Source organism: Ranitomeya variabilis, chromosome 2, assembly GCF_051348905.1.
Source record: "Ranitomeya variabilis isolate aRanVar5 chromosome 2, aRanVar5.hap1, whole genome shotgun sequence".
NCBI classification, from domain to species: domain Eukaryota; kingdom Metazoa; phylum Chordata; class Amphibia; order Anura; family Dendrobatidae; genus Ranitomeya; species Ranitomeya variabilis.
The window spans coordinates 63804277-63821191 of NC_135233.1; the positions used below are offsets into that span (position 1 = coordinate 63804277).

A 16915-nucleotide genomic window follows, 5' to 3' on the forward strand; every position below is an offset into this window, starting at 1 on the left:
CTCGGTTCTGGCTGCCGCCCTGCTGAAATCCAATACTCTTCACATATTCCTGATTGCATTAAGGATTTAGAGGGAAGGCACGGGTTGTGTAGGGGTGAAAAAAATAATACATTTGATGGATTACAACCTCTCAGCCAGGAAAATTTCTATTCCCCATTTCCAAATTGCTCCGTATAGTTTTTGTCCGGCGCTTTTTTTCCCATTAGCCGTATTAGCCCCTGTGCACTCTCGTTTTCAGTGTAATGCAAATAGGCTTTTTAATTTACTGTCTGGAAAGCAGGTCGCAGCCTTAATGTCTTACAATTAGATTTACTGCAGCCTTAGTAAGAAGATGCCCGTCCCTGTGCTGCGGAGAGCATTTCTAGGAGTGTGCCGCACATTTGGGTTCATTGGCAGCAATTATGTCATAAAAAGGTTTTTATTTTGTATTGTGTTTATCATATATTATAGTTATATATTATAACTTTGGGGAATAATTGGGGACATCTACCTGACATTGTGTATAGAAAGTTCTGAAATCATTCTTATCGGTATCATATATATTTTTTTTTTTTTACATGACAAAACACCTAGTTTTAGATCAGCTGTTCTTTGCATAGCTGTTTGCCATGTTTTATCTGAAACGCCCCTGCCGGGAAGCTGTTCACAGACTAGTCTCATCTCCTGCTATGCTCATCAGCTGGATCTTTAACTATGATTTTTCTTTTACAATACATTTTTTTTTTTTACTATATAACCTCTATTTTTAGATCAACCTATAAATGATTAAAGGGGTATTCCCATCTCCAAGACCCTATCCCAATATGTAGTAGGTGTAATAATAATATTTGCAAATACTCCATTTAGAAATGTAGTACAGTTCTTCTGATTCTCTAGGTTGCTTACCCCATGTGCAGGGCATTGCAGTAGCTTAGGTATCCATGGTTACAAACACTCATATAGTGTTAGTTAGCTCTTAGTGGTCATAACCATGGATACCTAAACTACTGCAAAGCCCTGCACAAGGGGTAAGAGACATAGTGAATCAGAAGAACTATGCCATATTTCTAATTGGAAGTATTTGTTAATATTGTTTTTATTATACCTACTATATATTAGTATAGGATCTTAGAAATGGGAATACACTTTTAACTAAAGTAATTGGTGGAGCTCCATTACCACTAAATATTCTAAATAAATATATACCATATTCAATATTCCTGACAAGCGCTCACTATGTGACAGTTTACAGCCTGCTGCAAAGAATCAACCGAGGCGCAACTGAAAAATTCATCATTGTTTGGTCCATAAGACAATTTTACCATCAGAGTTCGATGAGCGATTGTCAAAAACAGAAAAATTGCAAAACTTCTCCCATCCATTGCAATGTTAATAATCAAGGGCAGAAATCGGACTGCACATTGACGGCCCACGTGTGCTGTACGTGATTTTCACCAATCCATAGACTTGTATGGGTAATTTTCATCCCTGAATGAGATTGAAAACGAACATGTCGACCATGATTTATTTGAGGGTCACTCAAACAGCCACATAGACTATAACAGGTACACGAACACGAGGACAAAGTACGAATTAGGCCTTAGCTGTACTGTTGGTATATGACCCTAACTTATATTTTCAGTCTCTTCTTTTATTTTATTTTTATTTATTATTTTTTTCCGTTTTATGCCATGAAAATGAATGTCTTATTTCTGTATTCTGATCAGTGTCTCTGCCCTTCTGTATCTCCTTGTGCGTTTTACTTACTGACCGACAGTAGCAAAAGTAGTCCTGACTGCCAGCCAAATTCTACCTTAGTGGATAAAATGGGTGGAGGATGCCGGAGCCCGTAGTCCTAGATCTATATTCTCACTATCATTTTATGCACGCTGGCCTGAAACATTTTGTAAAATGTAACCAAGCCGGAAAAATGTCTTAAAACGAGAAAGAGCAGTTATTCATTATGCAACTTTCAAATATATTTAGAATTTCCATCTTTCTCAATTTGATCCGATACAGGATCCTCTATTAGTTTTTTTGTTTAGATAGAATACAGCAGCCAATGCATTACTCAAAAAGTGTTTTAAAGGGAATCGGTCTGCAGGATTACACCCAAAACTATTCATATGTGCATGTCCATTCCGTTCCGCCATTACTGTGAAATCCGGGTTTGAATTGATATGCAGATGGCTATGGAAGACTTGAAGCCTCTGTCACTCCAGCTCTAATCTCCACATGCAAGTGGCTTAGGTTGATCTGAAGCCTCTGTCACACTAGCTCTATCCCCACCCCGCGCCTTCCTCCTGTTTGACGGACAGCCTCTAAGTTGTGTGACTTCAGGCAAAGAAGTCATCAGTGAAGCCACTCCGTCTGGACTTACCCTTAAAGGTTGTCTTACCATGACAGTCCCTGTCCATAGGTTGAAAGGGCATCTTAGTGGGCACCACACCCACACAGGTCTTCTATGAGCCAGAGTGGTTACATGGATGACCTTTATCTGAATTCGGCATATAATTTTTACCTCTCGGTGACACTTTTCAGGAGTCATTGTTGTTGGCTTGCCTCATAGCGTTCAGTAACTGGAAGTTTCATCATCTTTATATATCATGTCGTTTTTAGGACCAATGTTCTGTCTAGACTTAATTTTCATCTATTTCCTTTGTTGGTGGAAGCTTTGTTTTTCTAATGCAGAGCTCCAAACCCACTGCATAATGGAGCGCCCCCGTGGGCAGTGGGGAACTCTGTACTGGGTCCTTCGGTTCGCAAGGGGATGTCACGGTGGCTGACCCGGTCCGTGGCCCTCGGGAGGTCCGTGGAAAAGGAAAAGGTCTTTAAAGGGGAAGTGTTCGTTATGCCACCTGTGGTATTCGGTCAGGGTGACCGACGCTGCTTTGAGGGGTCAGCTGGGGTGATGTTATGGTAGCTAGATTGTATACCTTCCCACAGGTGAAGTATATCCCCAGGGCTTCCCAGTGTGTAGATGGTGGATGGTGAAAGGCGCAGTGAAGAACGAGGACACAAGGTTGCAGTCTCTTTACCTTTTACTTTAGACTTCAGCTTCCACAGTCCAGAGCACCAGATCACAGGGTAGGCAGAGTCCGGACAGTTTGGAGGCAAATCCAGAGTCCCCTTATCCAGGTCGAAATCAGTAGCCTTCCTCTAGCGCCGTGGTGTTGTAGTACCTTACTGCTAAACGTCTCATAAGGTCCTCACAGATGTTGTAGATGTTATGTCTGTCTCTCTCTGTCCCCCGGATAGGATAGGACAAACCCGTATGACTAGTGGCTTGAGGCGGTTTATAGGGACTCTAGCATGCCCCAGCCTCTGAGAGTTGTCGCCTTGCCTCCTGAGTATAGGTCGGACAGGTAACGTGGAAATAGCTGTCCTGCCGGTCTCTGAAGTAAAGCGTAGAGATCCTTACTCCCTCGGTATTCCGGCCACCGGATTTCTGCGCCTCAGAAGGAAGCAGCCTGCTCCTGGCTGATCTCCCTCTGATATCCTCTCCTTTGCTTTGCTTTCCTTCACGCTTGCTGCAATATGTTCTGCTTTCTATCCATCGGTTTCCTAGGAGCTGCAGCACTTCAGGCCACAGGGCTCCTCTGCCTCCTTTCCCTCTGTCTTTCTGACAGGAACTGAACCTTTCCCTCCAGATCAGGATGTTCTATAGGGGAGTTCACCTTAAACAGGCTTAGAGCTCCCCCTTCTGGTCTGGAGCGTGAACATGTTGCATGCATTGTGTTACCTGACAAAGAGTTCTCCTTCATTGCCTCCAAACGTAGTATCACTCTCCCCGAGAGGAAAACAATTCTACTGCGGTGACCAGGACCCTGGGCCGCCCCACATAGATATAGACCTAAAGAAGTTACGTGGAGCGTAAATATTTTTTCTAAAATGCTAAGAATGGGTTTTAAGATAAATAAATAAGAGTTGCAATATGTTCTGATTAGCTTCGGAGGTCTCATGTTCCTGTGACAGTTTGTTTTTGCTGTTGCAGGAAATAAAGACAGTCAGTGTACCAGGTGGTATCATAACAGAAAAGGTCAAGTGAAAATGTTTTTTGTTTTTTTTTCTTTCTTTAAACCCATGTTGAGCCTTTTGAAAAATTATTGCAGACACCTTGCTGATGCAGTATAATTACCTTGTATCTTGATTCTGTGCTCAGCTTTCTAGCAGAGTTTGGCTGTTCTTCACCCAGTTTTAAGCCTTCTAAAGAGTTATTTCTCTTTCAGTTAATTACTTTGTTTCAACCTACTTGTGAAAGTGATGATCATTATCACCTATTTTGTATATTTGGTTACTCATACACTCCACTATAATACTAGAAAATCCCCGACTTTGCGCAAGTGTTGCCTAGAGGAATTGCTTTGAAGGCACAGGCGATCACACCAAATATTGATTTGATTTAGATTTCCCTTTGGTTCGTTCACTTTTCATTTTAACTGATACAAGTAAACTATTTACACTCCTATTTTTTAAAACCTTTTTACTTTGCAGCATTTTTTCTACATCTTCCTAATACATTTTTGTATATTAGATTACATTTGTTCATTCCAACCACAAAATTATATGGCATGAATTGATAGTATTGTATGATAATTGGTATATGCCCTATAAATAAATATAACTTCATCAGAATTGGAGTTTTTTCCCCCAGCATTTTTGGTGAAATAATATCGATAGAAAATGCTAACTTAATGCTAAGGTCTAGGAACCAAGAACAACGTACTACATTGACTAAAATAAAAGGAAAAATGCAAGTCCACAATGGGTGAATGAAAAATGACACAACTTTCCAATGCAGTGCCTTGAAAATATATTCATACCCTGTGAACTATTCAACATTTTATAAGGTTACACCCACAAACTTACATGTATTTTATTGGGATTTTATGTGATATACCAACACTAAGTAGCAAGTATTTGTGAAATTTAAAGTAAATGAATCATGGTTTTCTAAATATTTGAAAAATATAAATCTGAAAATTATTATATGAATTTGTATTCAGCCATCTGTGGTCTGATGCTTTGAAAGACCATTTGCAGCAATTCTTTTGGGGATGTCTCTACCAGCTTTGCACATCTAGAGGCTGAACATTTTGTCCATTCTTCTTTGCAAAATAGGTCTAACTCAGTGAGACTGAATGGAGACAATTTTCAAGTCTTGCCAGCCACAGATTTTCAATATGATATTAGATATTTACATTGACGGGGCCATTCACATACATGAATATGCTTAGATCTAAACCATTCCATTGAAGCTCTGTCAGTATGTTTAGGGTTGTTGACCTGCTGAAAGGTGAAACTACGCCCCAGTCTCAAGTCTAATGCAGCCACTAACAGGTTTTCCTCCAGGATTGCCCTGCATTTAGCTCCATGCATCTTCCCTTGAACTCTGACCAGCTTCCCAGACTCTGCTGAAGAAAATCCATCCCACAGTGTGATGCTGCCACCACTATGTTTGATGGTGGGGATGGTGTTGCAGGTGGATGTGCAGTGTTAGTTTTCTGCCACACACAGCCTTTTTTATTTAGCCCCAAAAGTTCTACTTTAGTCTCATCTGACCAAAGCACCTTCTTCCATATGCCATGTAGGCGGACATAGCTAGCATGTGGAAGAAAGCGCTCTGGTCAGATGAGACTGAAGAACTGTTGGGACTTAACGCAAAATGCTGCGTGTGTCAGAAAAGAAACACTGCACATCACCCTGAAAACCCCATCCTTACTGTCAAACATGGTGGTGGCAATATCATGCTGTGGGGATGCTTTTCTTCAGCAGGGACAGGGAAGTTGGCCAGAGTTGATGTGAAGATGGACGGAGCTAAATACAGGGCAATCCTGGAGGAAAACCTGTTAAATGCTGCAAAAGACTTGAGACTGTGGCGTAGGTTCACTTTCCAGCAGGGTAACAACCCTAAACATACTACTGACAGAGCTGCTATGGAATAGTTTAGATCCGTGTTTCCCGATCCCCGTCCACACGGCCCCCAACACATCATGTATTCAGGATTTCCTCAGTATCGCACAAATGTGAGAATCTGTTGCAGTTTCTGATGCCTTAATAATAATTCCATCATTCGTGCAATGTTAAGGAAATCCGGAAAACATGACATGTGGGGACCGTGAGGACTGGAGTTTGGCAAACACTGGTTCAGATCAAAGCATATTCATGAGTTTCAGTGGCCCAGTCAAAGTACAGACCTAAATCCCATTGAGAATCTGTGGCAAGACTTGAAAATTCCTGTTCACAGACGCCTCCATCCAATCTCACTGAGCAACAACGAGTGTGCAAAAAAGAATGGGCAAAAATTTTGGCCTCTAGATATGTAAATCTGGTAGAGACATCCCCAAAAGACTTGCAGCAGTAATTTTAGCGAAAGGTGGTCCTACAATGTATCAGACGATAGGGGGCTGATTAAACATGCACCTGATAATTTTCAGATTTATATTTTTTTAAATATTTAGAATACAATGTATCATTTCCTTTACACTCCTTTGTTTTGGTATATCAAATAAAATCCCAATAAAATACATTTATGTTTGAGGATGTAACAATGTGGAAAAGTTCATGGGGTATGAATACTTTTTCAAGCACTATACATCGTCTGTATAATTTTTTTAGTATTTTCTCTGCTTGCTCTCATTCATTAGCCACTTTCACTGTTGTCTTCCAGACATTCACAGATCCAGGCCTCCTTGTAGTAGTTATTAGAGCTGTGTGGAGGGAGTCTACCTTACTCTTTTTTTTTTAAGTGAAGTCAGCTTTTTTTTATGTCTTTCTTTTATAGGTCAAACCCATTTTATGAACCAAAAGAGGGTGCAGATGTAGTCCGGAGTTGGCCTATTAAAGAGGCCGAGCAGGAGAAGAAGATGAAAAGGAAAGCTCCAGCTCCTCCAGCACCCACACCAAAAAAAGAGGAGATTCCACGCACCCCCCTCTCTGTACCTCCTGGCAAGGAGCTCTCCTCTTCCCCTAAGGTACACTTCTGCCATATCTTATCTTCACCATTGGTTTATGTATAGGAAGATATAGTACTATCACTATATATATATATATATATATATATATATATATATATATATATATATATATATATATATATATATATATATATATATATGTATGTGTGCTATAAACAATGTGTACACCTTATTGTAGGATGTCTTTCCCCACAATCAGGGCACTAACTCAAGTCCTTTTCGAATGTTCATGAAATGTCTGCATCGTTGTCTGTAAGCTTTCTAATGTTATAATAATCATTTCCTGTGTTATAACGCACCAGCACAGCAGGGGGCTCCTGTGGGCTGTGAAACCGGGCGGACATATTATTGTAAGATGTAATAAAAAATGACAATGCTGCACATATATAATAGTAGGACTAGCAATGAGAGAAGAGTCACATTTATTGCTACATGACATTTCTAAAATGAACATTAAATATGTTATATAACCTATATTTATATAAGATGATATACTTGGGTGTATGTATGTGTGTGTAATATGGTTGTGTTTCCTTTTGATTTGAGCGATGTGAGATATGACCAGGTATGGGGGGCGGGGAATGTCTTTGGACTTTGGATATCAAGCGATGTGAGGAAAGTAAAGTGTATATGTACCATATATAATATATATTTATTTATATATGCATGCGTTTGTGTGCATCTATACAGTGTATATACTGTATGTCTGCACATTCGTGTGTGCATCTATATAGAGTATGCGTTCGCATATATATATATATATATATATATATATATATATATATATATACATACATACATACATACATACATACATACATACATACATACATACATACATACATGCGCACATACACACATATATACATACATACAGGACTAGGTGTCATGTGCAGGACAGTCCAGTGTAAGCCCTTGCCCCCAACTGGCAGCTTGGCAGTGTACACAGGAAGCTGCTGGTCAGCGCCATGGGCAGGTTATACAGGGCTCAGCATTCTGAACACTGCTACATCTATATTAGGGATGACTGGAATTTATAAGTAAATAATTAAAACTGCACCAAGCAACCCAGTAAGTGCATATAGCTGGAATCAGGCTCTCTTCCCGTACATCATGCTGATCTCAGATTCCATAGCAGAAACCTGCTGACAGATTCCCTTTACAGCTTTTTATGAAGACATATACACTCACTGGCCACTTTATTAGGTACACCTGTCCAACTTCTTGTTAACACTTAATTTCTAATCAGCCAATCACATGGCGGCAACTCAGTGCATTTAGGCATGTAGACATGGTCAAGACAATCTCCTGCAGTTCAAACCGAGCATCAGTATGGGGAAGAAAGGTGATTTGAGTGCCTTTGAACGTGGCATGGTTGTTGGTGCCAGAAGGGCTGGTCTGAGTATTTCAGAAACTGCTGATCTACTGGGATTTTCACGCACAACCATCTCTAGGGTTTACAGAGAATGGTCCGAAAAAGAAAAAAAATCCAGTGAGCGGCAGTTCTGTGGGCGGAAATGCCTTGTTGATGCCAGAGGTCAGAGGAGAATGGGCAGACTGGTTCGAGCTGATAGAAAGGCAACAGTGACTCAAATCGCCACCCGTTACAACCAAGGTAGGCCTAAGAGCATCTCTGAACGCACAGTGCGTCGAACTTTGAGGCAGATGGGCTACAGCAGCAGAAGACCACACCGGGTACCACTCCTTTCAGCTAAGAACAGGAAACTGAGGCTACAATTTGTACAAGCTCATCGAAATTGGACAGTAGAAGATTGGAAAAACGTTGCTTGGTCTGATGAGTCTCGATTTCTGCTGCGACATTCGGATGGTAGGGTCAGAATTTGGCGTAAACAACATGAAAGCATGGATCCATCCTGCCTTGTATGGAGCATCTTTGGGATGTGCAGCCGACAAATCTGCGGCAACTGTGTGATGCCATCATGTCAATATGGACCAAAATCTCTGAGGAATGCTTCCAGCACCTTGTTGAATCTATGCCACGAAGAATTGAGGCAGTTCTGAAGGCAAAAGGGGTCCAACCCGTTACTAGCATGGTGTACCTAAGGCTACGTTCACACTAGCGTTGTGCGCCGCTGCGTCGGCGACGCAACGCACAACGCACGCAAAAAACGCGGCAAAACGCACGCAAAAACGCTGCGTTTTGCGACGCATGCGTCGGTTTTTGCCGAAAATCGGACGCAAGAAAAATGCAACTTGTTGCGTTTTCTTGGTCCGACGCTTGCGGCAAAAAAGACGCATGTGTGGCACAACGCAACAAAAAAAAACGCATGCGTCCCCCATGTTAAGTATAGGGGCGCATGACGCATGCGTCGCCGCTGCGTCGCCGACGCAAACCCGACGCACATTAGCTTAACGCTAATGTGAACGTAGCCTTATAAAGTGGCCGGTGAGTGTATATACTCTAAAGTGAAGTGTCTTCTTTTAAATGCAGACTGCAGGTTCAGTTGCTTTCTGACCCAAAGTTAGTCTTGCATTTAAAATGGGCACCTGAGTGTGCCAGGAAGCTCTCACCGCCGGGGTTTGGGCACAGCGTCGTTGTGCTGGCAAATAACAACTGTGCAGGTTTTTTCTTCTGTCTCTTGCCTGAAGGTTGGGTTTAACCTGTGTAGGTATGCACAGTAGGACAGCCCATATTCCTTATGTATAAGTACAGGGCATGTTAAAATCCTGAGAATCTTTGTATGTTTTCATCAGATGAGTTAATCCCCCGCCGCCTAATTTCGTCTTTTAAGTTTTGCATTTTGGTGCAGTAATTATGCATGGCATGGCATCATTGTACAGTGGTAACAATAGAAGAAAAATGAGGAGCGTGTATTTGGCGTTCCTATTCCGACAATGACATTAAGCAGAACAGCTGAGCGGGAAGCCATAGCCGTAATGTGCCGTGCTGCAGCTTGTTTGTAAACACTGCCAAAATGTTTCGGGGTAATTAGCAGATCGGCAGTCTGTCCTCAGCTCCGGCGTGAAGATTTATTACCGCCACTGAGTGTTTTATGCTGGAGTCATTTGGATTGTCTTACATGGGTAGAACATATCGGATTATTACAGAGCAGTGTTAAAAAAAAAAAGTGGAAAATGGGAGAAGCAGAGAAATGCCTGCGGGGGGGATCAGTCTGTGAGTCAAGTATAAAGTAAATATAAGTGTATCAGGTATGCATGTGTTTGCACCACTTAAGGTCCTATGTATATTCATGCCTGTCATGTTATAACATAAGTTATAGCTTTATAAGTGCACCTTACCATCAGATGTCTCGGGCTGTTTACATAGCTGTTTGTCCCGATTCCAGTAATTCAGTAATGAATGCAGAGTTATGGCCTCTCTTCTCCGAAAAATACTGTGCAATTATAGGTAGAAATCACCATGGAAGGCTGAAAATATTTCCTATTCTGTCTAACCCGCCGGATGCTGGGGCCGTACGGAAGATCACTAATACAAGTCACTCACCGCCCACGACTGTCTCATCCCGGCGATCTCTCGCTCTCGTCTTGTCCAGCAGCTGTTCCCCGAAAATTAGAGAATTATACATTACAAATATGATTTTTATACGACTTGATGAATATCTTTACATTTTTTTATGAAACATTTCCCAAGCGTCCATAACCTCCTTATTTCATCAAGGAAGTGTGGATTCTAACGTATGGAAAGTAGCTATGATTTTTTAACTTTTTGGAAAGCTCCAATAAATGTTCCCTGATCCAAGGGGTTCACATTAATATATAGGAATTACTTTTTTTTTTAAGGATATCTTTGCACTGATCTGGAAGCTCCACATTAAAAACTGCATGAAAAACTTTCATGTGAGTTTTGAAGCTGATCTGTTTCAGTAGCCACGTTAAAAAAAGAAAAAAAAAACAAACTGTGTGAACATGCCCTAAGTAACCGAAGGACTGTCTTAGGATAATGGCTGCTAGCACTGTGCTTATTGGACTATAAAGCCAACCTTATTGGTGTTGTACCTACCATTTGAGCACATGAGTGATACATTTCTTCTGCATGAGCGCCCCCTTGGCTGCAGTAATATCATCTTTGACTAAATAGTTGACTACTTGTATTCTTTTTCTAATGTTATACTTTTATGTAGTTTACAAATAGTTTCATAGTTATTAAGGTTGAAGGTTGACTTAAGTCCATTGAGTTCAACCTACAGTTATATGAAAAAGTTTGGGCACCCCTATTAATCTTAAGCTTAATGTTTTATAAAAATTGTTTTTTTTTGCCACAGCTATTTCAGTTTCATATATCTAATAACTGTTGGACACAGTAATGTTTCTGCCTTGAAATGAGGCTTATTGTACTAACAGAAAATGTGCAATCTTCATTCAAACAAAATTTGACAGGTGCATAAGTATGGGCGCCCTTATCATTTTCTTGTTTTCAATACTCCTACCTACTTTTTACTGACTTACTAAAGCACTTTTTTTGGTTTTGTAACCTCATTGAGCTTTGAACTTCATAGCCAGGTGTATGCAATCATGAGAAAAGCTTCTTAAAGTGGCCACTTGCAAGTTGTTCTCCTGTTTGAATCTCCTCTGAAGAGTGGCATCATGGGCTCCTCAAAACAGCTGTCAAATGTTCTGAAAACAAAGATTATTCAACATAGTTGTTCAGGGGAAGGATACAAAAAGCTGTCTCAGATTTAACCTGTCAATTTCCACTGTGAAGAACATAGTAAGGAAATGGAAGAACACAGGTACAGTTCTTGTTAAGGCCAGAAGTGGCAGGCCAAGAAAAACATCAGAAAGGCAGAGAAGAAGAATGGTGAGATCAGTCAAGGACAATCCTCAGACCACCTCCAGAGAGCTGCAGCATCAACTTGCTGCAGATGGTGTCACTGTGCATCGGTCAACTATACAACGCACTTTGCACAAGGAGAAGCTGTATGGGAGAGTGATGCGAAAGAAGCCATTTCTGCAAGCACGCCACAAACAGAGTCGGCTGAGGTATGCAAAAGCACATTTGGAGAAGCCAATTTCTTTTTGGAAGAAGGTCCTGTGGACTGATGAAACCAAGATTGAGTTGTTTGGTCATACAAAAAGGCATTATGCATGGCGGCAAAAAAACACAACATTCCAAGAAAAACACTTGCTACCCACAGTAAAATTTGGTGGAGGTTCCATCATGCTTTGGGGCTGTGTGGCCAATGCCGGCACCGGGAATCTTGTTAAAGTTGAGGGACGCATGGATTCCTCTCAGTATCAGCAGATTCTTGACAATAATGTTCATGAATCAGTGACAAAGTTGAAGTTACGCAGGGGATGGATCTTTCAGCAAGACAATGATCCAAAACACCGCTCCAAATCTACTCAGGCATTCATGCAGAGGAACAATTACACTGTTCTGGAATGGCCATCCCAGTCCCCAGACCTGAATATCATTGAACATCTGTGGGATCATTCGAAGAGGGCTGTCCATGCTCGGCGACCATCAAACTTAACTGAACTGGAATTCTTTTGTAAAGAGGAATGATCAAAAATACCATCATCCAGGAACTCATTAAAAGCTACAGGAAGCGACTAGAGGCTGTTATTTTTGCAAAAGGAGGATCTACTAAATATCAATGTCACTTTTCTGGTGAGGTGCCCATACTTATGCACCTGTCAAATTTTGTTTGAATGCAGATTGCACATTTTCTGTTAGTGCAATAAACCTCATTTCAAGGCAGAAACATTACTGTGTCCAACAGTTATTAGATATATGAAACTGAAATAGCTGTTGCAAAAAAAACAATTTTTATAAAACATTAAGCTTAAGATTGATAGGGGTGCCCAAACTTTTTCATATAACTGTATAATCTAACATGTTGATCCAAAGGAAGGCAAAAACCCGCATGGGGCAGTCCAGGCTTGGACTGGCCCACAGGAGAAAAGGAGAAACCTCCGGTAGGCCCCTGGGAAGGAGTGCCAATCATAGAATGTTAGAGTTGGAAGGGACCCCGTGTCCAGTAGTGCTCCTACACAATTTGCAGAAAAAGGTATAATCTAATAATTTATTAACAAGTTAGCCAAATTAATATTGTATAGAAGCAAAAATAAATTTATGTACTAGGGTCAGGATATTTTTGCATGTAGTTGAACAGTGGACCCCAAGAATCAATGTTACTGGTGGGCCTTTGCTAATCCAATCCGATGCTGGGACCGACATTAATAGCTCCATATTAGAGGAAACATTTCTTCCCGACTCCATATAACAATCAGACTAGTTCCCTGGATCAACATCTCATCACAAAATCTATAACCTATAATGTTATATTTATCGAGAAAGGCATCCAGACCCTTCTTGAAGTTTAGTAGTGAATCAACCAGTACATCGTGTAGCTGAGGGCTCAATAGTCTCACTGCTCTTAAGGCCCCGTCTCACATAGCGAGATCGCTAGCGAGATCGCTGCTGAGTCACAAGTTTTGTGACGCAACAGCGATCTCAGTAGCGATCTCGCTATGTGTGACACGTACCAGCGATCAGGCCCCTGCTGTGAGATCGCTGGTCGTGTCGGAATGGCCTGGACCTTTTTTTGGTCGCTGAGGTCCCGCTGACATCGCTGAATCGGTGTGTGTGACACCGATCCAGCGATGTCTTCACTGGTAACCAGGGTAAACATCGGGTTACTAAGCGCAGGGCCGCGCTTAGTAACCCGATGTTTACCCTGGTTACCAAAAAAATAAACAGTACATACTCGCCTTTCGGTGTCCAGGTCCCTTGCCGTCCGCTTCCTGCTCTGACTGCCGGCCGGAAAGTGAGAGCAGATCACAGCAGTGACGTCACCGCTGCGCTCTGCTCTCAGTGTACAGCGGCACTGTCAGAGCAGGAAGCAGACGGCAAGGGACCTGGACACCGAAAGGCGAGTATGTACTGTTTGTTTTTTTTGGTAACCAGGGTAAACATCGGGTTACTAAGCGCGGCCCTGCGCTTAGTAACCCGATGTTTACCCTGGTTACCGGGTGCTGCAGGGGGACTTCGGCATCGTTGATGACAGTTTCAACGATGCCGAAGTCGTTCCCCTGATCGTTGGTCGCTGGAGAGAGCTGTCTGTGTAACAGCTCCCCAGCGACCACACAGTGACAAAACAGCGACGCTGCAGCGATCAGCATCGTTGTCTGTATCGCTGCAGCGTCGCTGTGTCAGACGGGGCCTTTACACTAAAGAATTTGTCAGATAAATAATTGTGATGAGGGAACGTGCTCAGATAAGGTGAAATCCGAGCATGCTCGGGTGCTAACACAGTGACTTTGGCATGCCTGAAAAGGATGTCAAAGTCCCCGCGGCTGCATGTCTCGCATCTGTTCGACATATACAGCACATGCAGACATTGCCTAACTGACAATCCCTGTATGATTTGCGGCGGTAGAACAGACATGTGGACTTGAACATATTATTCGAACACACTGAAGTCACTCAGTTAGCAGCCGAACATGCTCGGATAACGCCTTACTTGCACCCAAATTTTGGTGCACAGTGTCACATTTTAGGCACAACCCCTTCTTTTTACCCTACCTGACCCCTTTTAGTGGGGCCACAGAAAGTGTTAAGGGCAGAGTCAGACAGCCATATAAATGGAAGCGAGATCGGTCCACAGTGCACAGACTGGCCGGCAGTTCTCCTGGACCCAATCATGACAGCTGCATGTACAGTATTTCAATGCAGCTGTCAAGCTCCGGTTGCAGGAGCCGCCGGCCAGCCCATGCACTGCTTTCCGATCTCGCTTCGATTTATACAACCATCTGATTCTGTCCTAAAATACATTAATAAATATGGAGCAATTCTTTTGGGTCACATTGTGCTAAAATTGATGAATTCCCCCCGTCCAGTTATCTACAGACTATTGCTGACTGTGGTCCCGGTGACTGCTGTAAAGCATTGTCTCTAAATACTCTTAACTGAAAGCTCGGTCAAGATGCCCGCTGTCATAATAAAGTACAGAAAATACAATAAAAAAATCTACAATCCGATAATAAAAGCATAGAAAAAGTTAAAAGGTAACGTAGGTGATTTTCTTTTAGTATGAATGATTTATTATTCATCTTCTTCCACTTTGCAGAAAAACTCTTTACCGTAGAAAAGTCGTCTTCAAGGAATCGCCTTAAACACCCCAGAGGAACTAATTTGTAGAAATTCTTCAATCTGTCCCCGGGGATCTGGTGGTAACCATCATTGACTTCAGCTTCATTGGCTGTTGAGATAACACTTTCCTACGGCAAAGTGAAGTGTCTTTGCATTGATCCTTTAAGTGAATTTCTTCATAATTAAACAAATCCTGCAAAGTTCCAGATAGGCTTTACTTTTCATCAAGTATGCAGATCATCCTACAGTGGCTCAAAGCGTACACCCACCTTATGGCGTTTCAATTTTATTTCCGCCAGCGGCTTTATCTAGGGAGATGTTACATACGGCGCCTAATGCGGGAATCCTGCACAGTAAACAAAGTACTTGTGAGATAGTCCCGGCACACTAGCTGTGTCCTCTACAGGAACAGTTGTCATTTTTGAGCCCGCATTGCTCCCGCTATCACTTCTCCATTTGTCGAATTCACAATGACCTTTGCATACATAAAGTCAAATAGGATTAAGTCTGGAATTTCCAACAATGGGGAAAAAGCAACAGATGTAGCCGACATGGAACGTGGAAGGATTGTTGATTTGCGTTTGGAAAGGAGGTTTTGCCGGTGGTAAATCTTCCAAACACGGCCAAAATTTATAAAATATAGCTAAAAAATAGGAAAAGCACCTTGAAGAAAAGCTTAAAAAGGTGAGCCTCGAAGTTCCCTCTTGGTCCTTCCCTTTACTATTGATGGCACATCATCAATAGCTGAGACATAAGCATTGGACTCAGAGGCCGGATCCAAGGGCACATTTTAAAGGTAAGGATGTTAGATTTTATTACTGTACTATTTTTGGACCTTCACAGATTTTTGGGAACTTTATTTCGGACTTCTTTTAATAAAATTATACTTTTCTAAGATCATTCAATAATATACATACACAATCCATCAATTGTTTGTCTATCACATCCCCACATGATTAGTCGCAGTGAGATTTGGCTAATTTGGAGGCCAAGTCAGTACACTGAACGCCGATTTACCTTAAACTATTCCTGTACAATTTTTGGAGGGTGACGGGGCTCATTATCCTGCTGAAAGAAGCACTGCTATTAGGTTAAGCCATTGCTCGGCAGCGACATACTTGATCTGTTCAATGTTTAGGTAGGTGAGACGTGTCAAAGCATTATCCATGTGAATAAGCATTAGGCCGGGATCACACACAGCGAGATACGGCCGAGTCTCGCAGGTTAAAACCCAGCTCTGGCACCGGCACTCCAGAGCGGAGCGTGCGGCCACATAGCAATACATGGAGCTGCACGCTCTGCTCCAGAGTGCCGGTGCCAGAGCTTGTTTTTAACCTGCGAGACTCGGCCGTATCTCACTGTAGTGTGACTCCGGCCTTACACTTCCTCACTTATTTTTCTAGACCAGGCCACCTCCTTCAATTGCTCCAAGGTCCAAGCTACTATGTATGTTCAGACACCTTTCTGTCATATTGAGCAGTAATTTGTCAGCCGTTTGTGCTACATCAGCTCTTCTGTTGGATCAAACCATGATCTGGAACTTTGCATTTGCTAGCAATCACAAGAGGGGCCCATGGTGCCGGTGTTTGAGTGCCAACTAAGGAAGTTCACTCTGCCTTGCCACAGAGGACCAACGTGGACGCTAGACCTGGGTCCTGTAAATTTTTTTGCTCAACTCTAGTAGGTACTGACAACTGCTTTTTGGGAACATCCTTTTGGGATGCACTGACCCATTTGACAAGCCATCACAATTTGGCTCTTGTCACCGTCTTAGTGCTCATCCATTTTCTTTTTTTCAACGCATGAAGTTCCAGACCTGACATTTGAATTGCAGCCTAAAATTTTAACATGCACCATTGTAATGAGATAATTGTGTATTTAA

At 42.0% G+C, this 16915-nt stretch overlaps 1 protein-coding gene across 7 annotated transcripts in view; it reads left to right on the forward strand.

Annotated features, from left to right (window-relative positions):
- The window catches only part of EHBP1 (EH domain binding protein 1), a 480146-nt gene that overhangs the window by 171192 nt on the left and 292039 nt on the right, over positions 1–16915 (forward strand). For all 7 annotated transcript variants that reach the window (XM_077282492.1, XM_077282487.1, XM_077282490.1 and 4 more), the window contains one exon: positions 6764–6953. In XM_077282492.1, the coding sequence (XP_077138607.1) occupies positions 6764–6953 (190 nt within the window). The remainder of the gene's footprint in view (positions 1–6763; positions 6954–16915) is intronic.